At 35.5% G+C, this 20,305-nt stretch overlaps 3 protein-coding genes across 3 annotated transcripts; all 3 read left to right on the top strand.

The window, feature by feature from the left end:
- Positions 1-672: 672 nt before the first annotated feature.
- On the top strand, positions 673-4,585 carry LOC108762788 (uncharacterized). Its single transcript, XM_018509966.1, has 4 exons — positions 673-1,150; positions 1,945-2,117; positions 2,599-2,715; positions 4,146-4,585. Exons 1-4 carry the CDS (start codon positions 977-979, stop codon positions 4,273-4,275), a joined length of 594 nt encoding a protein of 197 aa, XP_018365468.1. The 5' UTR covers positions 673-976; the 3' UTR covers positions 4,276-4,585.
- A 2,975-nt stretch (positions 4,586-7,560) lies between these two features.
- Positions 7,561-12,928, top strand: LOC108762795 (uncharacterized). The gene is made up of 4 exons (XM_018509971.1): positions 7,561-7,725; positions 8,432-8,616; positions 12,162-12,278; positions 12,820-12,928. The coding sequence occupies exons 1-4, from the start codon at positions 7,561-7,563 to the stop codon at positions 12,926-12,928; spliced, it is 576 nt and encodes a 191-aa protein (XP_018365473.1).
- A 4,317-nt stretch (positions 12,929-17,245) lies between these two features.
- On the top strand, positions 17,246-19,494 carry LOC108762771 (uncharacterized). The gene is made up of 5 exons (XM_018509932.1): positions 17,246-17,422; positions 18,300-18,490; positions 18,902-19,012; positions 19,210-19,338; positions 19,446-19,494. The coding sequence occupies exons 1-5, from the start codon at positions 17,246-17,248 to the stop codon at positions 19,492-19,494; spliced, it is 657 nt and encodes a 218-aa protein (XP_018365434.1).
- Positions 19,495-20,305: the final 811 nt, after the last annotated feature.

Below are 20,305 nucleotides of genomic sequence, written 5' to 3'. Positions count from 1 at the left end.
AGGGTTTTAATGTTTTACGAAAGAAATCTATTTATCTTTTGCAAAATATTACAATTTTAATAATACTAATTACTTATAGTCAATTAGGTACATTTAATTGTAATACTTTAGACTTTAGAGAGAACATAAAGATTATATCAAACTTGTCGACTTATATACATTTAATAAAAATAAATATACCTTTATAACTTTCTTACAGATATTCTCGAAAATTACATCTGTATTGAGTGCTGCTTATTGTTGCCTACATTTTAGTGCAGTACTCCGATTCAAAGGTACTTATGGTACAAACGTTCCGCTTTCGTCTGTTTCTTTCCGGCAGTAATGCCGTGTTTACGCTCGCTGTAAATTTGCTCTCCCTCGTTAAGGTGCGAGACTGCAAACGGGGAAAAAATGTGCTGCGGAAACCGTCCGTGAAGGTAATAATGGTAAAGATAACGTCTCTGTTCCATCTTGCGAAACTGTGTTTAAATGACGTAAGAGTGAATAACGCGCCGTACAAACATACGATTGTTCCGTTTGGCCAAGAAATCATCGGAGTACGGAGGCGAACTGTTAAATCGTGGAAAAGCAGGCAATGTGTTTACCGTTACTATTAACAGAAGAATCATCTGTCAAATCTTCGTACTTGCTGATCACGATCGCTAGTATAACGACGACTATCTACGATGAACCGCCGACGTTGGTCGATGACACAAAACGGATATATTAAATTTCATTAACTTACTAAGTCACGTGTGATTTTTTGTTTTTAATTAATGCGTCATAAAAGAGGTCGGTCCGCTTGCATGGGAACCTACTTTTAGATATCGGTTTTTATAAGTTTACAGCAGAACTTTATCGTAAAACTTTGTGTTTTCTCGTTGGTCGGAACTCGTCTCAGGATTCATTCGAGATTTCGTTCTTTTGTGACTTCGATATTCCCCTTTTTGTAAATGGTTACATATGACTCGAGAAAACGTTAACACTTTGCCGTATGAAAGTTATGTTAGACTATCGGCTTTCATTTCTTGTTGGATGGTTGAATTGTTTGATTTTCTTCGCCGGCTCGACGGTCGTCCACGAGAACGCAACAGAAATCAATGTCGAGCCCAGAATTTTGTCGCGACCTAAGAGATATTTGATTTTTCCGGAGGGCTGTAATTTTCAGGTAAATATATATACATATAAATTTATAAGAGTTCCAAATATGACCGAGGCTAAATTGGTGCTTAATAATATTTCTATGTAAATTTTAAATACTTTTCCAGTTATATAAAATACGCGGCAATTATTAGATTTGAAACGTAATCGTAAACTGAAACTGTAATAATAATATCACAAATTAAATTAATCATTAATTTAATACTATTAACATCTTAAAATACTGTAAGGAACTTATTGCGAAAAACCTACCTCAGCCAGATAATGAGATATCAATATTTATCTTTGATCGTATTCGACGCTTTTTTACTTATTTGATTTATTCATATAACGGTTTTGTTTAACTTATTGTATATATTTAAATAAATTTAAATAACGCTAAAAAAAGGACAGTTTAATATTCATAATTATTTTTAATAATCCAAGGATTTTTCTAATGACTCTCGTCATGATTTATAAAACATTTGTAATGTAAATTCTATAATATATACAATGTATTAACATAAAACAATTCTTACAAGTTAAAATTAATTATTTCAGAATATTTTTCCACAATGTGAGAGTTCTTTAAGCCATTTTAAGCAAGATTGCATTAGAGATCTGCAGAAAATCAAACAGTCATCACGTAAATTCGGCCAAGTACTTCGCAAACGTTTTGTATGCTTTTGAAATTTTATTGCCTCCCCCAGATTTCAGTACACGGATAAAGTAGAAAAGTAAAGCGCCGCTCGTGCCGCCTGCAGTCTGCGAAATTTGCGCGAAAAACTGAATTTGCACATGGATGTTTTGTGTATTTTCCAGTTAGTGTATTGTCTGACTATCGGAGCGTACGGCCGAGACGGTGATTTGGTGCTAGGACTGACAGCTGCCTTAGCCTGGGAACTTCCGAATAAGGTCAACTCAAAGATATCGAATTTGCTTCACCGTAGAAGCCGGAGCGTCGTATATCCGAAAATGGAAGCTTTCTTGCAATCGTGAGTGTCGTGCCGTTATTCCCTATTTTTCAATCGGCTTTTCCCCCGATCTTTCAACATGTATTCGAGTTGACGAGAAGCATATCGCGGTTGAATGCATCTGAAACAATTTCAAGCATCAAAAAAATCCTTTACGATCGAATAAAAATGCGAAGAGACGCGCCTTATCTGTTATTATCGAACCATTAGACATCGATGAAAACTGCATCGAAACGATGCGAATCAATGTGATAAGTATATCAATTAGAAAAACGATTTAATTTTATGGTGAATGTAACTTGCGACACGACTCAGATAATGCCTGCGTTCTTGTCGCTTTATGCGACTCGTGGTGCGCGGTTGTTACGCATTATGAGGACGTAATTACTTTTAAGTGCGATTGCGAAACGAAATTGTTTTGAGCGTAATTGTTTTCGCGTAGCAGACGCTCCGCCGAGCTGGTCGTCAAAGTTTATGCTTTTAAATTAAATTTCATTGGCAGCACCGGCCTCGATGGCAGATCCTGCGTGATGAGGGCACTCTGCGAGGCAGGCCAGCGAGATCCTGTCCAGATAGGCAGGGGATCCTTCGTCCAGGAGCTCCTTCACGCAATTTTTACGTAAGTACACTGAAAAAAAAGATTAGCTGCTGCAACAAATTAGATGGTAAAATATGGCCTAGCATTTTTAATTGTCTGCAATAGCTAATTTTTTATTGCAGCAGCTAATTTTTGGTTGCTTTAGCCTATCTGCAATGTTAGTATAAGATTTCGATAAGCTAACTCAACCAAAAGTTGTTGCAACCAATTAAAAATGCTATGCCATATTTAGCCAATCTTTTCTTTCAGTGTATAAGACCCGGTTTCCTTTAAGAGCATTGAATCTCTTTCAAAAGCTTCCGATATACATACATCCCTCACGAATTTTAACTTTAGTTAGCTGCTGTTTCAATTAATTAAGAAATGAATAGAGTTCGATTGATCGAGTAATAAGACTTCGAAATTAGGAGAATTAATTTTAGCTGTACGTAATATACAAAAGATCAGCAAAAAAAAGCCAATCAAAACATTTTCTTGTAAATACGTCCTAAAATCAACTGTAAAAAACGAAATAAAATTAGTTCGTTTTTAGGGGAATCCTAAAGTCATCTATATTACCGACCAAACCATATAATTTGTGTGTGTGTGTGTGTATAACAATTACTTTTTTCCTTTCTTACTGATTTGAAAATTCTTTTCCAGAAGTAAAGTATACGCATCAATATGTGTCTGTAAAGTGAAGCCTATGCTAAAAACAACAAAAAATTGCGAAATTAAAATCTTTACTATTTCTTAGTCTAATGGTGCTTCAAAGCTATCATGTTGTGAAAACATTTGCTTCATATAAAAATCTGCATTTACGAAATAGTAGTCCACAAATTAGTAGTTTGAAGAAATAATGTGGAATTCTTAAAATTGGACTTAGGCCCAGTTCCACAACTCACGGTTAACTCTTAACCGAAGTTCAATTTGTTTCTCATCTCTTTCCAATTCGAGAATTGGAAAGAGACAATGGATAAGTTGAACCTCGGTTAAGAGTTAACCGTGAGTTGTGGAACTAGGCCTTAGATGTCTAATTAAAATGTAACTGTTATACAAAAATTTATGTGTGTATGGCGTGCGTGAGTGAGATATTAATGTAGTGATGTGTCAATGACATTTAAATCGTTTATATGTGTAAGTGCTATTTTCAATATGACTAATCGTCTTTAAGATCCCTTTAATGGTTTATGCAGCACAGTTGTCATATTTTGCTGCAGTTTTAGGTAAATATATAACGCTTATGGAGTAAGTAAATCCAAATTAACTTTTGTATGACAACCAAGGCAAACAGAAAAATTAAATAACTTTTAAACCGATAAGAGAATTGTGTTTAAATGACACAGATACTCAGACGTAGTAATAGAACAATCTATGAAATTTTGATACTTTTAGTAATATTTTAAGTGTGACACATACATCTTTAAATCGAATTCCAACCGTTATTCTACGACGTGCGATTCTGTTCACAGATTGCCAAAGGATGGTGCCAAATTCGAGCGGGCGGCGGACCACGCTTACGATCGCGCATACGAAACGGGCGGAGACTGCGAACGGCTGTACCCCACGTGTCAGCACTCCATTTATGACGTGGACTTTTGAAGTTGCGGCAGAAGCTGCGACAGACCTCTCACCGCGTCGTTCGAAAAACCGCGTCGTCCCACAAAACTACAGAGTGTAAATCTGATGGGAAACTTGCGGCGAAGTTTCTCTGGCAGCCGTCCTATTCCGCGGTGATTTTTCTGCCTGATGTTACGGTATGGCTTCGCGCGTCGTTTCGCAACGCATTGGACTGACGACTGATAAAACGGTCGACCTGTTGTATTGTTGGTTTATCGTTATTACAAACGTTTCAAACACGCCTATCAAATGCGACTTTGTCGTTCTTTATTGAAAGAGAAGAGACACTACACGAGAGATAAGTTCGCGCAATGTGTCAAAATTTGAGTTTGTATGTTTGCCAAGAAAGATTATTTATTTTTAAAATGTAATTAGCTAATATATTAATAATATTATTTTATTCATTTATTACATACATTTATCACTGGATTAATATTTATAAGTAACATATGACAATAATAATAATAATTTTATTACGTACATACAAAATTGGTTTATGATAGGTAAAAAATCACACAATATATATTCATAAAGTATAACATGAAATATATAGTCAATATTTCATCGATTTTCTTTACATTGCACATTCTAGTGACATCTTCATATCATTAGAATATTGCATTTGATTAATCGAGTTTGCAAGTATGTCATGTATTTACATAATTTTTGATAACAATTTTTTGCCAGCCACTATACATATCGAAGGGCTATATATTGGGGGCAATAAACGATTATTTAACATCAACGACGAATCCGAGATTAAATTCAGAAAGTTTGGCGCGAGGCTCTCGACCCATGAATATTCTATATCGGTCATTACATTACTTCCGCAACGTGTAATTCATTTCGGCGCGGTTTCGAATAATTTCACGACGTTTTGCATTAATAAAATGGTCACCGGGCTCTCGTCGATTTATGGTTCATTTCTGTAGAGTGCTCCGACGGAGCGTCCGACACGGTTGATTCCCTCCCACTTCTTTTTTTTTTTCCTTTTCATTGGAAATAAAATATGCCAAATATACTTTCGTAGTGTAACGAACGTCTAATCGATATGCATTCAGTGAACATTTTGCATTTCCTCGTGCGAGCAGCTCCTAGTTTCCCATTCGTCGGTGTTTGTTGCGCACGAACGCGACGAACTAGTCGCAACTATAAGCACATAATTGTATTTACTTGATGAAATTCTGTCGCGTAACTGCAAGCTTGTTTATTAACAATGTTTAACAAGGTAACCCGGCGGCCACTTGACGTAATACTTTAATCAACAACCAGAAAATCCTAAGATAATGACTCGGTGTCTGTCATAACACGTGGTAGTACCGCATAAAAGTTATTGTCGTCATCATGAAAATTGTAAAGCGGGTATTCTCGAGTATGAAATTTTTTACTGTAACTTGACTACAGCAGATAGTATTTCCAACATTATATTACATTTGCGCGTGTATCCTACTTTTGTTGCATTGCGCTCGATATAATTTCACGATGTACATTATAATATATTCGGCCTAAATTAGATTGCTGGTATGCATCTGATTCGATAATATGCCACGTGCTCAGTTTAGTACTGCAGTTATTTTAACCGGAAATTTATCCAGAAGATAATTTAATTATTACAGTAACGTTTGCTGTGGGCTCTAAAAACGTATGAGGATAGTTAATAATGTCTACATAGTTAATATTATGTACATATTATTTGTGGAATGTTGGATATTTATTATGCGAATAAATTGAAGAAAACTTGCAGTACTTTATCAGCCTTGTGCAATAAATTAAAATATGTTTAGAAAATATACATTGTATTTTATCGACAATAATTCGAATCAGGTTAATACTTAACCAGTTCATAATTTACTTTAATGTAATCGATAACCAATTAAAATGCTAATTTGATAATTATTCTTGTAATTTGTTTAATACAATCAATATTATCGTACATTGTACAGGTAATAATTTCAAGCAGTTGTGATCTATTAAGTATGAAAGAGATAGTCTTGCACGACTTGAAAAAATACAATAAAAAGGAAAAATACGGTTAAAGTGAAATAAACATAATGGAACAGAAGCAAACAAATATAACAGAACATTGCAAATAAATATAACGCAATGCATTTGTATTCTATTATATTTATTTGCAATGTTCTGTTATATTTGTTTACTTCTATTATTTATTTATTTCATTTTAATCGTTTTTTTTTCCAGTCAAGATATATTATATAGTCAAGATATATTCTCGATTTTATTATCCAGTTTAAATTAATTTACGAAACAATGCTTTTATACGAAGTATTTTAAGTTTGCTAAACTAATTACATTACGTATATTGTACAAAAATTCAGGCAATTATGATTTAAATATCAAATATAATTAATAAACTAAGTATTAAAGCTCGATTGAGATAAATCAATACAATCAAATAATGCCTTTTCGAGTCAACATAGGATGACAATGTGAAAATTGGTTTATTTAAATTAACATAATTATAATCGCAGACGTTTCGATCCTGTTTCAAATCCTTATCAATGCTCCATGTAAATTGTTAACAAAATTCAATCATCTAAGAATAGTAATGTAACAGTGATGTTATCCGATCATCGTATTTCCTGGTATAATGATCATCGAAACGTTATTAAGCTGTTTATGCGTCGGATGTCGAATCTCATCTGAAATGACTGAATTTTGTTAACAATTTACATAGAGCATTGAGAAGGATCCGAAACAGAATCGAAACGTCTGCGATTATAATTATGTTAATTTAAATAAACCAATTTTCACATTGTCATCCTGTGCTGGCTTGAATAGGCATTATTTGATTGTATTAAATATCAAATAGACTTGATAGACTAAAATAAATGCAAAAAAGAAAAGAAAACGGTTGATAAAAATGCAAATATAAACGTAATAGGATGCATTTGCGTATTACATGAAAAATATTTGGAGTATTAACAAAGTATGTATTTTTAAGTCCAAATGTTCTTAATTGTATCATTTAATTCCTCAATTTAAAGGATAACGTTTTTATGCGAAATATTCTAAGTTTTTTCTTAAACTTCTCTATTTTTCTCAGAGGAATAAAGAACAGAGTAAAATTATTCTCCACTTACTCATCGTTAGAACAATAATAAAGTACCGTTGCTTTTCGACACAGACAAATACAGTTCGTTAGCGTTTGTTCTCGAGAGCAAGTAACGGTTACATATTCAAGCCCATTCTATCGTTAGAACTAGCATTTTAACTCCGCTTTATGGAACAGGAAATTTTCGTACCGCGATGCTGATTAATCGTCTCCGTCATTTTATTTTGCTCGGCATTTTTGTGCGTTGCTTTGAAGAATCGACAGTGTCGTCGATGACGTTCTCGAACGACTCGCTAGTAAGGTCTGGGAGAGACGTCGGAACTAAGTATCTGATATTTCCTCAAGGCAGCAACGTTCAAGTAAGATAACTTTTATTCTACACAACGACAGATGTATTTCAATAAGGAAACACTCAGCTCTCTCGCAGAAACGGCAATTATTATTCTTTTCGTGTCAAGTTTCCGTTTGCGATGCATAAACTTTGAAAATGTAGAGGAATGTAAACGCACCTGTTACACTCGTTTTCAAGACCGAGGGTCTATTATTAAAATGAAATTATAATCTTCGTGCTCTCTCGTGTTTTTGTGCGAAACGCACCAGACAGGTCGATATGAGCTTGTGGAAGTTTTGCTTGCGCGAAGTTGTATATTATAGCGCAACATAAACTCTCGATACAGTTTAGCTTATGAAGTTTCATATGCTAAATGAAACGGAACTCCCTTTATGCGTAATGTTTGAAAAGACTCTAATAAGCGAAGCAACATGGATATATATAATTAGAATATAATTAGTTTATAATTAATATGTAAAGTATATGTTGCCGCCGAATTAAAACACGCGCACTCCGAATTGCAAATATTAAAATAATTTGTAATTTGAGTGAGGACAAATAATTAATATATTTTACAAAAGTATATTAATTAATCAATAATTAATAATCGAGAGAGAGAGAGAGAGAGAGAGAGAGAGAGAGCAAGAGAGAGTTAAAATAAAATATTATTTATTATTTGCGATTTAAGAAAATTTAATTTAGCATTATTCTACTTGTCCACTATTATTACGCAGCTCGTCTTCTGTCTAACCATAAGCACGTATGCAAAGCCCCAAGGAATGTTTACCGTTGGTACTACCGCCGGGCTTGCGTGGGAACTACCCTACAGAAATACTATGCTGTACGGGAAGCCAGCTGAGGTTTATCATCGTCGGAGCAGAAGAGAGCTGTACCATAAAGTGGAGCTAATGCTAAGAACGTGAGTAAGAAAGGCGGACAAAGACAAGGAAGCCAGAGAGAGGGGCCGCGTTTCCTCTTCTCATTTCGTATAAATTACTGACAACTGCGCGATCTGTATACCAAAAAAATCTTGTAAATTATTTTAATAATGTGGAAATGATGTAGAAACTTATCTTCGGACATAACGAAGAAAAATATGAATTTCTATTGTAACGATTACGACATACTTCGTCATTCGGTAGAAAAATTGAATATTTCATCATTTTATTTCGCCTCTGAGTCTATTTCATTCTCCTCTACTGATCAGATTTATCCTCTTCCTCGAGTGGAAGGTCCTGATGGAAAAATGGTAATTCTATCGAATGCGAATGAAGGGTGAGACTTATCGTGAGATTTTTGTTTCAACGACTTGTCGGGCAAGTTCGCTGCTTCTCGAATCACGAAGAAAAATAGACGCAAGCCATTATTGGAAAGCTGCCTTCTCATCTTCGTCGCGGAAAATGCTTCTGTTTCCCAAAGCGAAACGTTTCTCGTTTAGAGACGGATTCGATTCGGAGGAAAAATAATAACGTGTCGGAAATTTAAAATGGGTAGTCATCCGGTAACCCCATCAACGGTAATCGACGTTTCTTCGCGCGAATTTAAAAATGGACCCTCGTAAAGCTCCGCGTGCGTGACTGTAATAAACGTTACACTTGGATAACCCAAATAATTTCTATGAGACACGTGGGACGAATGTATTTCACGGCCGATGAAGCGACAGGGAAACGCTCTTAAACGGTGGTTCGAGCGGCGAGCGGATTAAACGGTGTGCTTTCATCGCTCGAGGCCGGAAAATGGTCCCGAAGAAACGACGATGATTCAGGTATAACCGACGACGCATAATACCGTAAAACCACCCTTGCTCGGTCACCCTAGTGTTTCCAGTGTTTCACCGGACATTGTTCGAGTGCTTACAGGCACATTAAGCGTGCGGATTAAGAGGCTTCTCGCAATGATCGCAACATTTCGTGCTGTTTCGAGGACGGCCATTCTACGTGGTGGAAATGAGATCGAAAGCGGCCGGGAATCACGCAATGAGCGGTCGACAAGGGGATTCCTTTGCTCTTTTAATGCAGAATTACTCTCGACATGTAAAAAAAATTAATTGAGTTGTTCTTGTACAGCGATGAGACGAAATTACAATTGTGAATGATCGATTAATCATCGAATCGAAAAAGAACAATCGCCGATACGTACTTTTATTGAACGCTTAATAGAAACAATTTATTCCTCTCCGGAAACCCGGGAGTTGTTAGGAGCAATTATATTATGTCGCGATTGAACTGATTGATAATTCCATTCAAATTGATAACATGTATTTTGATGTAATTTCTGACTTAATCAGATTTTCGACGTTGCAAGCGTTTTACCGATACTGCGCTTCGCCGCGTATCAAATAAATTCAATTGTTACGGTAACCGTGACTAATATTATGATATATGATATATGAGTGTAAACATTGAAATTTGTCTGAAATCAGCCGAAACGTTCTCGCGATCTGAATCATTCTAATAATTCGAGAGGAGAAATAAGGGAAAATCGCTTTTCCGTCTCGTTGACTCAATCAATGGTAAGCCTTACGTTACATAAAAATCGATCGATCGTATTCAATTATTTTTCTCATATTTGACTGTGATTGGTCAGTTTCTTACGGCTTAAGGTTTACTATTCTTAAGCTGGTATTCATAAATCCCGAAACGCAATAGGTATAGTAAGCTTTAAAAAAGTCTCAAGAAATTGATCAATCCAATTGTACGTGAAAAGGATAATCAACTATAATTGGTTAATTTCTTAAAGCTTAAAGACTTGTGTGTGCTATACCTATTACGTTTCGGAATAAATTATTCTTATTTCAAGACTGTCTTAAGTAATGTCTTAATGCGACTGTGATTGGTTTATGACACCTTAAGACTGTTCTTGGTATTAAGTACAATATAAGAATCAACTATGAATACCAGCCGTAGACACTGCGTTAGAAATTCTTAAGTAAAATATATATTGGCAACCGCCCATACAACACAGAATTTGCAGAAACATTTGTAATATTTGCAACGTTTGCAATGTTACTGCAATATTGCTGGAACGTTACAATGTTGCTGCAATATTGTTGGAATGATCTGTGCTATATGGATGTTTACACAACGTTTGATTGGTCCATTTAGCCCGTCATTCAGGATGTTTAGGATATAATGAGATTTATGAGATAGTTATAGAATAAGATTAGATAAAACAAACCGCTTAGATATCTATTTCATTCTATCTTAAGCGTTGGCCCACCATATTCAGGGCATTTCAGTGTCCAATCTCTTACTTGAGGTTCTCTAATGATCTTTATTTCGTGGCGCCGTCGAACGCGTCGGTATTTTAGTGGGAAGATATGAGTCATGGTTGTTTGATGCTCAATTGCGTCTAAAAAAAAATACGCAGGATTACTCGGAGAATGACGCGTATACGTGCCATTACGACGCTTTATTTCTCGTCACGCTGGATAGCCAAGCTCATCGTTGGAATCGCGCGGTTCTATATATGCCCGAGACATCTTCGTCGAGTAATCCACGAAAGTAAAGAGGGTCGTTATTCATTTTGATTATGTGGTATTATCGCTTCATCCGTCATCCGGTCGAAGCGAAGATCGACCCTAACAAAACATGTGCAAATACAAAAGTTGCAAGAAGAGTCTTCCCTCTTATTTTTTACCTCCACCGTCAATCCGTTTATCTTTCTGTTCAGAACTCTATAAAAATCGTCGAATATAACAAATTCTAAATCTGATGTCAATATATCGTTACATCAATATTATTATGATCCAGCCAACCAAAACTCGCAGCGAGATCCAGTTTGACGAATTTCGGTAATTCGGATATTAAGGAATCTATCTAGAGAATTTGTCCCATCAAATTTGAGGCATAAAACAGCACCCCTAGTTCATCGATCACGTACGGTGAAATTCCCTTCTCGACATAAATCAAACCGTTTTGCTTAACTGGACCGAGGATCGTCGGATAGACACGTACCCTACGTTCGCCACAGTGGCAACCCTCAATTGAGATATATTTTCCCGCCAACTGCAGACGCGCGTTATACACACCAGTAAAGTTTCAGTTAAGAGTCGAATTGTGGGGGTTAATCCGGGGATGACAAAAGCGGCGGTTACTCTAATTTAAATTGCACAGAGCTGTAGCGTAATTGCCGGTATTTGCTCACCATGGGGGAGGGTATAAGGGACCCTCTATAAGGGGACTACGATGCTTGGTTGTTTAGCAGATGTGCGGCGAGGAGCGAGGAGGAACTCATTGTAAACCACCCTCGGATTCACAGTGCCGCTCGATTTCGTGGTTGGTAATATCAACACGCGGTCCCCTCCCCTTTAACCTCCGGTATTATCGCGGACTTAATGAATGAACCGTTGGCTCTTGGCGAGCTCGACAACGATAACGAGGATGATAATGATAAACGATCTCTGTTCCTGCTGCTCCGAATCTTTGTCATCCCATCATATCTCATCTTCTGTTCTTCGTGAAGCCAGGGGAAGGACGGTAAGGCCTGCGTTCTCAAAGCAATCTGCAAGGCTGCTGGGCGTAGGCGCGAAGACGTCGGGAAGAGAAGCTTCCTCGAGGAAACCCTACACGTTATATTCACGTAAGTCACGAATTAAATTAACCCTCTAATAATAAGGTTTTTTATAAAGGATGTATGTAATAAACTGAGGTCGGGTCTAACTCAATGCTCTGTTTTGCTCATTTTTCATCTAATAAAAAATGGAAAAATAATAATATGAACATAATATATTATATAATAAGAATAAATAATGATACTTCTTCCTCTATTTATTTGTAGATAAAAAAATACACATAAGTGAAGAAGGTCAAATTCGATCAAAGCGAATATTAATGCCCTAATAATACTTTTGAATGAATCCTATAATTTCCAGTAAAAAATGTATTGTAATAAAGTTTAACTTTTACACACACACTGACTTTAAATAATTGTGATAAAACAAAAAATGCTTTAACTGACGAAACTATAGGATCACATTTGACCCAGACCAATTACTATTAAAGGGTTAAATTAGATTTTGATGTCATATCTTCTTTATTTTTCACTTTACTGTATCATTAAGACTGATTGAAAAAGACGTATACGGTAGCTATTAAGTAAAATAACAAATTGATGATTGCAGCCTGCCTGGAGGACAGTATGACATCGATCCGATGACCGAGTACGAGCGAGCGTATCACTTGGGCGAGAATTGCGACGAGATGCACGCCAAGTGTCCAGGTGTCTTTTGAATTGCTGCAATCAAGCGTGATCGTCTTACGCGGGCACGAAACGAGCAGTCATCACGAAGAACTCACTTTACTTTTCCCATCCCTTCAAATTACTGGAGCGCCTGAATTGCACACTCACAAACAGGTTACGATTTATACAAGCAAATTACAATAAATATTAAAGTGCTGTTTTATCTCAAGCAGCATAAAAAGATTTGCAAAAATAATTAAAATTACAGCAAGCTACTGATGAAAAACAATTTTTTGCAATTCCAATTTATTTAAATATAAAAATGTATAAATAGTTAATAGAATTTTCTTGTAACTACCATAATTATGAAATTAAAACGTTAATTTTAATTTTATTTAATTATGTGAGAAATTATCAATAACAAATATATTGAAAAATAATGAAATCGCAAAAAGATAAATTTAACGCATAAGGCAATAATTTGAATTTGTATAAACGATGATTTATTATTATTTCAAAATGCATTTCAAAAACATCCGTCATAAATTTCATTCGTCATGAATTAATCTATTTATATCATACATTAATCTATTGGGCCTGTCTCTCTCTTTCTGCACAGTTTGCAAAATCACAAGCCGTGACCTCCTAGAATTGAAGCGTTCTGAGTAGCTGCCGCGCGGTCTTTTTAGTTGAGAAGAAAGGAGGCAAAATATCGCGGTGTAAAAGCAAATAATATAGTAACCGTAGCTACGTGATGAGATCGACAACTATGTCGACAACAATGACGTCAGCAATTCAAATTATGCAGTCGACGTTATTCTTGGAATTTCCTCGTGACTACCAAATTGCTCGAATTACAACAGAACTTTCAACGCAAAGAGGAAAGAGAGAGAAAGAGGGACAAAGAAAGGAGAGAGAGGGGGAGGGAGAGAGAGAGAGAGAGAGAGGAGAGAGAGAGGAGACTCTTCAAAATATAAATTACTATATACTTTACAAAAATTATTCACTTGTTAACAAATATTTTCAAATATAATAACAATGTAATTGTAACATTATTTTTCCCGGAAGGCTATTATATAGTTTTTGCAAATACAACAAATAAGGAAATGTGTTCATCCTCAATTAATTTGAAACAGATATTTACTTCAGAATTTTATAACGAACTGTTTGGTGCTAATTATTTTCTCGAAGCCATTATCTTTGAAACAACGAATGTTAATTACAAATATTTTGTATAATCTTACGAAAAGCTACTATCAACGTACGTGAAGTTTCGGATAGATTCCACCGCAATGATACAACGCGACGTCAGTGCCAACATTCCGGCTGGGAGGCTTCAACTTCGGGGGATTACGATTTCGCGAATTGACGACAACTCGCGCTAATGACACACGATGTAAACCGCAGCTGACGTTCTCAGGAGGGGAATTGCATTACAGCTTACCATCACCGTACGTGCAAACACGATGTAATGCAATCGTCGTAACGTCGCATACGGTGAGGCAACACTCGACGGCATCACGGATGTCTCGGTGCTGCGGAAGTGCACGCCGCTTCACTGTGAGAGAAGCGTCCGTGTATATTATTCCGCGAATATGCGATCTATTATTGTAAGCTGAACAGACAAGGCCGCGTCTACTGGTTTCCTTAATGACGAATCAGACTGTTTACCCGAAATGGACTTCGGAACAGCGTTAAAAGTCGCGTACTCGAGGAAATAGACCGTAAGCAGGATAAATGCGTTGTTGCAACGCGAATCCAAGAGATGTTCCAGGCGTTTAGAGCACCGGGGACCACGAAAGTCTGACGCGAGAGTCATAAATCTATTACTTCCCTTATTACGATGGCAATTCTCTTCGCGTTACGTAGCAGTGGCGATTAAACAGAAATCCTGAGAAAGATCGCTCGATTTTAAGTGCCGGATAAATCACGCGGTTCCCCGTAAGGCCGCGCAGAGTGGCCGGATGGAACCGGCAGCGCGTCGTTGGACGAGAGAAAAAAAAAGGAAAAAGAACTGAAGCGGATAAGATCGAGGAGACCCGAAAGCCCAAAATGAAATTACCTTGCAGATGGAAGCTGCGAAGATGGTCAGAGCACACTCGGATCTCTGGAATTGGATAAAACAGGCAGCCCGTTCCTGAATATATTTCGCCAGATTTACGAAATTTAAAGGCTCTCTCGCTAGTGAATTGGTAGCTGCGGTAAGGACGATAGGAGGGAGAAAGGGAGGGAAAACGGAGACTCGATGAACCTCTCATAAAGAACACCCGAGCTTTCCGTGAAATTTTTCAAGATTAGCATGGAAAAGCCGGGGGACTCCGCAACGAGAGACAGCTTGTCAGATTTTAATGGCCTACGAGAAATCCGGAGAATTAATGAGCTCTCTCTCTCTCCCTCTCCCCCCTCTCTCCTTCTCTCTCCCTCTCCCTCTCTCCTTCTCCCTTTTCCTCTCCCCCTCCCTCTCTCTCCCCTCCCCCCCCCCCCCCCCCCCCCCCCCCTCTCACCCCCTCTCCGACGACCTCCATGAATGTGAAAACGACCGGGATAACGTACCGATTTGGTCGTTAAATAATTTTATTTGCGAAGAAACTTGCGCAATTATAACGAGACACGGTCGCAAATTACGCCATCTTGGGGTTTATTGAAACACTCCGAAATGCTTTACATTTGACACAAATCGGCGCAAGTCGACACAAGCGTCGTTCTATCCTTCTTGACATTTGGAGAATCACAAAGATAGAACGACACTTGTGTCGATTTATGTCATCAAATGGAAAGCACCCTCCGTTACACGTTTTTCAATATATTTTTTGTCATTTCTGTATTATATTTGTATTTTTCTGTATCTTAATTACTTAAAATATTCTCTTTTATACTGAAATATATTTTATAAGTACTTTGTATATACACACGACGGAATATTAAAATACGACGAGGACTGAAATTTATTCTGCGCATTGCCACCGGAAAGATATCTTACCGCGACATAAAATATGTCAGAGCAAAACGTATATATGTAGTACACGTATGAGATACGGACACACATACCTTATCATAACAGTATAAGCAGTTCTGCACGTTAGCTTGCGTATACGGCTAAAAAATTACGAAAAATTTAACTCTCGTTTATAATGTATACGTGACTTATGTATTAGGTTACAATTTTACGTCCGGGGAATAGATAACGCACCTCATTTGCGGTCGATTTTCGCATGCATGTAGAGTATACGTAAAAGTAATAGATATAACAAAGAGATGACTCGATTACAGAACTGCAATTAATGGCGTTTAATATGTCTACTTTGTGAATCTCATATCTTATTATCATGTACGGTAGAATTTTTATATAATGATAAAATAATGTGTAATACGATTAAATAAAATTACATATCTTTATAAGTAATATAATTAAAACATTTTTTTACTTTTTTTACATTATTACGTATATCATATAAAATTTTATATTCGATAAGATTCGTTTTTACATAGTAATTTTGAAACATTTGATATCAACTAAAGGTAACATAACATCTATGTTATAATTTCGCATTTAATAATATAATTGTTATGTACCACCACACACTGTTAGCTATCAAAAGAACAACGGTAAATCAATCTTTTGAATTAAATAACATTTTGTTATTTTTATAATTATCAAAATGTAAATCGATCCATTTCTGTGGTTAATTTTAAAGTAAAAAACATCCATATTAACGTACGCACTTAATAAATAATAAACTAAATTTAAAACAAATTTTTAATATGTTTTTTCAAATTAAATTGTTTAACTCCATTGTTTTAGTTAAATTAATATATTGGAGTAATGGTGACCTGAAAAATTATTTAAAATAACTCAAATTGTATATAATTTGACGTGAATTAAATAGCACGTATTATGTTACATTTGTATTTACATTTGTTGAATGCGAAATTATAACGTAAATATTATGTTATACTTTTAATTGATGTTAACTGGACTGTGGCAAAACCGATCTCTAATACCCATCAGATTGCTCTTGAAAAAATTGAGATAACTACCACGGCAATCACGGATGACCACCATGTTGTCAACGTGTTAAATTTTGACTCAAATTTTCGTCCTGCGACGAAAATCGTCTCTTGCCAAAGCCAATGTGCCAATTCACAGCGCAAACACAGGATCGGTAGCTGAACGACGCTGTCACGCCGTCAACGCCGTGGCGAGTCGCTTCTCGTGTGTGCACAAGTGCAATATTTCGATGTAACCGCGAAGGATGTTCCCGGGTTTTCTGAAAATGGTCTCTATCCCGTGACCTCCCGGGAGGGCTGGCCCGAGGTGGCGCAGAGCGAAAGGAGAAAGGGCGATTTTGCCCGGATAATTCCGAGAAATGAGAGCCCCGTGGCTCGTCCTGATTCTCACCGTGATCCTGGACCCGTTGTTGCTCCTGGGGGAGGCGGTATGTCACCGTAATGACACCAACTTAAGTGCCGCTGGCCAAAGGTCAGGAGAGACTCTGTCCAGACGGAGACGGGAGCTCACTTTTCCAAAGGGAAGCGCTTTCGTGGTGAGTTAGATGGTTGGATATTCACAACGGGCGGTAAGGGGTCATCTTTTGTTACGCTAGACTTTTATGAGGGTGTCATCGCTTGCCCTGAGGAGGTCGAGATCGGTTAAATCAGTTAGACGGATGAGGCTCCTCATTTTACCGCGATAACTGTGCTTTTATGAGAAGTTATCCCGAAGGTGGACATGTTCTATTAAAATCGCATTTATTCGTATAAAAAGTGAAATACGCGTTTCTTTTGCTCATTGATGATTATGCTTTATTCATTGAAATTATTTATTAGCGAATATAAAGAAGTATACATATATCTCCTGTTATAACCCAACAATAAATGAAACTATTACTAATGTATATAATTACTAATGTAAGAAATGGGTTACGCCGTGTCTGATGCGCCACTTGCGTTACACGTTACCTCTCTGACTTACACACTTACACTTTCCATTGCCTTCTTGTTGCACCTTAACATTAGATGTTTATTTATAAAATATGACGCGTGGAGCGGCTGTAATTTGTTAATGACGAGAAGAACGAGATCGTTGTGTTGACTGATCATTTTCTTTATTGTATAAAATCAATTAAAGAATCTAAGATACATTCAATAAACCTTTTGACCATTGAAATAATACGCTTAATAAATCTAATAAGAGAAACAAATCATCGCCCACCAATCGAAGAACTTCAAAAACGCTCGCGATCCAAGGCTTTTTCACTAATATATTTAAGAAAAAGAAAGTTTTTGTCTCTTCATAAATATTTTCTAATATAATTCTTTTCCATTTAAATTCGATTAAGGATGTATTAGTAGAGATTCGATTAAGGATGTATTATTCATATTAAATTGTAAATATTAATATATATGAAATTGCTTGTTTAGATGACTCTTGTTCTTCTAAAGGCTATTCAACTTAATGAGCCTAAAAACTGGAACTTAGACCTAGAATTCGATGTAATATGGCCTATACCTAGCCAGGAAGATTTGAAGAAGGTTACTATCAAAAGACCGTCTAAACTAAAACGGCGACATAGGCGCGAACTCTATGCTAATTTGGAATTAGCGTTGGACAGGTAAAAAAGAAATTATTTTTGTTTTATTTAAATCATGTTTCACGACTAAACTGAGATTTTTTAAAAATTTGTGAACATGGTCAAACATAAAATTAAAATACAATTTTAAATGTTTAATGAATTGTAAGAATAATATTTTTTTGTTAAATTATTTCGTAAGTTTGAAATTAAAGCAGACATTACGTATATATACATATTTACAATATTTAAGACAAGGAAAAAAGAGAGAGATATTTACTACAATCATTTGATAAATATATTATAATATTGATTTTATAATTAAATTTTATTGGACATGCATTAAATATTACAAACATGTTTTTATATCGTAAATGTATAATATCCAAAGCATCCTAGAAATTTTATGTTAACTTTTGTATGAAGATTAACATCGATTGTTATCCATTTTAGTCAAAATTTACCAGGACGATTATGCATTCTGCGCACAATTTGCGAAGCGAAAACGGTACTAAGTCCCCCAGGATTTTCAATTATCGAAGATGCTATACGAATTATTTTAAGGTAAGTTATATTCTCAGCATATCTTAAGATAAATCGATATTTACGAATTTGAGATTAGCACTTTACACAGTCTATCAAATGACTTTAAACTTTAAAATAAATTACAATGCATTGTAACAAAAAAATTTATTGTAGTGTCATATTGTTAAAATAATAAACCTTTAAGATTAGAAAATTAGAAATGTTGTATGTTTTAGAAATTTCGAAGATGCTGATAATTACGATTGCTACGATATTGCATATCGAACGAGTGATTGTGAGGTTGTTTATCCTTGTCCATTTTCACTCTTGAAATTATTGTTATATAATTTATATACAGGGGAAACGTGAGAGATAGCCAATTAAAAAGTCAAATTGATAATAAAACTGTGTATAAATTGTGTAACGTAATCCATTAAATTTCATATTTAATTAGCGTAGTTTTTTGTTGTAGGCGAAAAATCTGTGATATTCCCGATATTACTGCGCGAATAAATACCTAAAAATGTATGCATCAAAAGTCATCGATAAAACACAATGAAATAAAGTAAATCTAGAAAAAAACGAGTAATTCAATCCATGTACATTCCCATGTAATTTTTATTTGATATTTCTTAAAATTATTATTGGCAAAAATAGTTATCAAATTAAATAGTTATCGCTAGAAATTAATTCCTAAAATGCGTAAATTCCTAGATATTTTCTTTTTTGTGATGTAATAAACCGCAATTCTGATCAAGCGAACATTTCAATTGAAAATTTCAAATTATATTACACATAAAGTACATTTATCATTAAACTAGTGTAATTAAGCGAACAACGTTTATTATTAGTTCACTAATACAAGTAAAATAATGGAATTGGTTTCATATTTGAAATTATTTTCCCGATATGCTTTTATTGATGGCCTTATTATTTCGAATGCATATTGCCACTGGCAGTCGAGTTTATAACTTTCTTTCCTCCATAGATAAATAAGTTTCTATTTCAGTACTCGTAATTAATTAATCTAATAGTTCCATGTGTTTCTGTGACAAAATTAATGAATCCAAATTGCATCTAAAACAAATCTGACAGCGTGAACTTGTGAAACATAAATAATGAAAATAAACTCTATCCAAGTTTCTACATTTTTTAAGCAATGTAATGTTTTATTAAGACATGTATATGTATAATATGTTCATATATAATCCTTTTTAAATTAGTAACTTAAAATGATTTTTTAGAGACAAATTTTTAATTTTTTCTATTGCAAATTTAATTCTTTTTTTATAATTTAAAAGAATTTGTGATTTTTTTTTAAATTTTGATCTT

The sequence above is a fragment of the Trachymyrmex cornetzi genome, unplaced genomic scaffold (assembly GCF_001594075.2).
Source record: "Trachymyrmex cornetzi isolate Tcor2-1 unplaced genomic scaffold, Tcor1.1 scaffold321, whole genome shotgun sequence".
Classification (NCBI taxonomy): domain Eukaryota; kingdom Metazoa; phylum Arthropoda; class Insecta; order Hymenoptera; family Formicidae; genus Trachymyrmex; species Trachymyrmex cornetzi.
This window is presented reverse-complemented; position numbering and strand designations above follow the sequence as displayed.